This window comes from Leucoraja erinacea, chromosome 12 (genome assembly GCF_028641065.1).
Source record: "Leucoraja erinacea ecotype New England chromosome 12, Leri_hhj_1, whole genome shotgun sequence".
NCBI classification, from domain to species: domain Eukaryota; kingdom Metazoa; phylum Chordata; class Chondrichthyes; order Rajiformes; family Rajidae; genus Leucoraja; species Leucoraja erinaceus.
This window is the reverse complement of record NC_073388.1, coordinates 51,952,914-51,954,121: the sequence shown is the minus strand read 5'-3', so window position 1 is coordinate 51,954,121 and position 1,208 is coordinate 51,952,914. Positions and strand designations below refer to the sequence as shown.

General features: G+C 48.8%; 1 protein-coding gene across 1 annotated transcript in view; it reads left to right on the top strand.

Annotated features, from left to right (window-relative positions):
- Positions 1–957, top strand: part of LOC129701939 (protein FAM200C-like) — a 1,116-nt gene extending 159 nt beyond the window's left edge. Inside the window, exon 1 of the mRNA XM_055643384.1 lies at positions 1–957. This exon is cut by the window's left edge and continues 159 nt beyond it. Within this exon, the coding sequence (XP_055499359.1) occupies positions 342–743 (402 nt within the window). The 5' untranslated portion in view covers positions 1–341 and the 3' untranslated portion in view covers positions 744–957.
- The last annotated feature ends 251 nt before the right edge of the window (positions 958–1,208 follow it).

Sequence of the window (1,208 nt, the reverse complement as noted above, 5' to 3'; positions counted from 1 at the left end):
TCAAGGGTTCCCGCATCGATTTGACAGGTCACTGCGCTCGTCAAAATGAAGCAGCGCTGGAGGCTTCATACCGGATTGCTTATCGAATCGCACAGACTAAGAAACCTCACACCATCGGTGAAGAGCTTATCAAGCCATGTCTTCTCAAAGCAGCGAAGTTGGTGCTGGGGGAACAGCAGTCAAACAAGTTCAGGCAGATTTCACTTTCGAATGACAGTCAAAAGTTGAATCTCGGATATCAGTAATGATATTCTGCTGCAAGTAATGAGCGCTGTGAAGAGCAGTCCAGAATATTGACTGCAACTGGACGAGTCAACAGATGTTGCCTCAACAGAGAAGCCATGAAGGAGGAGTACCTGTTCTCAGAGCCATTGGCTACTACCACTCGGGGAAAAGATGTGTTCAGAATGCTGGAAGCCTTCCTCATCAAACATGAGCTTGGCTGGGAACGCCTTGTTGGGGTGTGTACAGATGGGGCACCTTCCATGGTCGGATACAGATCCGACTTCAAAGCCTTCGTGAAGGATGTCGACCCCCATATCTCCTTCACCCACTGCATGATACATCGCCATGCTTTAGCGATGAAGAATCTCCCTCCTGGTCTTCGAGAAGTGCTTTCAGATGTGGTGAAGATAGTGAACCACATCCGAGGGAGCGCAACAAACTCAAGAATCTTCAAAGCGAAGTGTGAAGAAATGGACGCCGATTTCACTGTCCTGATATTCCACTCAGAGGTGCGCTGACTTTCGTGTGGTAAAGTTCTCAATCGAATGATTCAACTACGAGAGGAAATATCGCTGTTCTTGGAGAGAGGGTGTACCGAGATGGAGAATCAGCTGCATGAACAGATGCAGGATGAACTGTTGGTGATGAAGGTTGCTTACTTGGCTGACTTCTTCGCCAAGGTGAATTCCTTGAACCTGTCACTTCAAGGAAACCTCCCAATGCTACACACGGCTCGTGGCAGCGTTCAGGAGGAAGATTCACCTTTACCAGAGAAGAGTCCAGGACGGTGACACGACTATCTTCCCCTGAGTTGACGACTCTCCTGGATGCTACACCAGATGCTGAAGGCCACTTCCACGAGGAGATCCCAACTCACCTTCTGTCAATTAATGAAGCCATCGAACATTACTTCCCCGACTGGACGACTGCTCTCGTGATGAGTGGATTGTCCGACCATTTTCAGTATCTGCGATACTGACGTG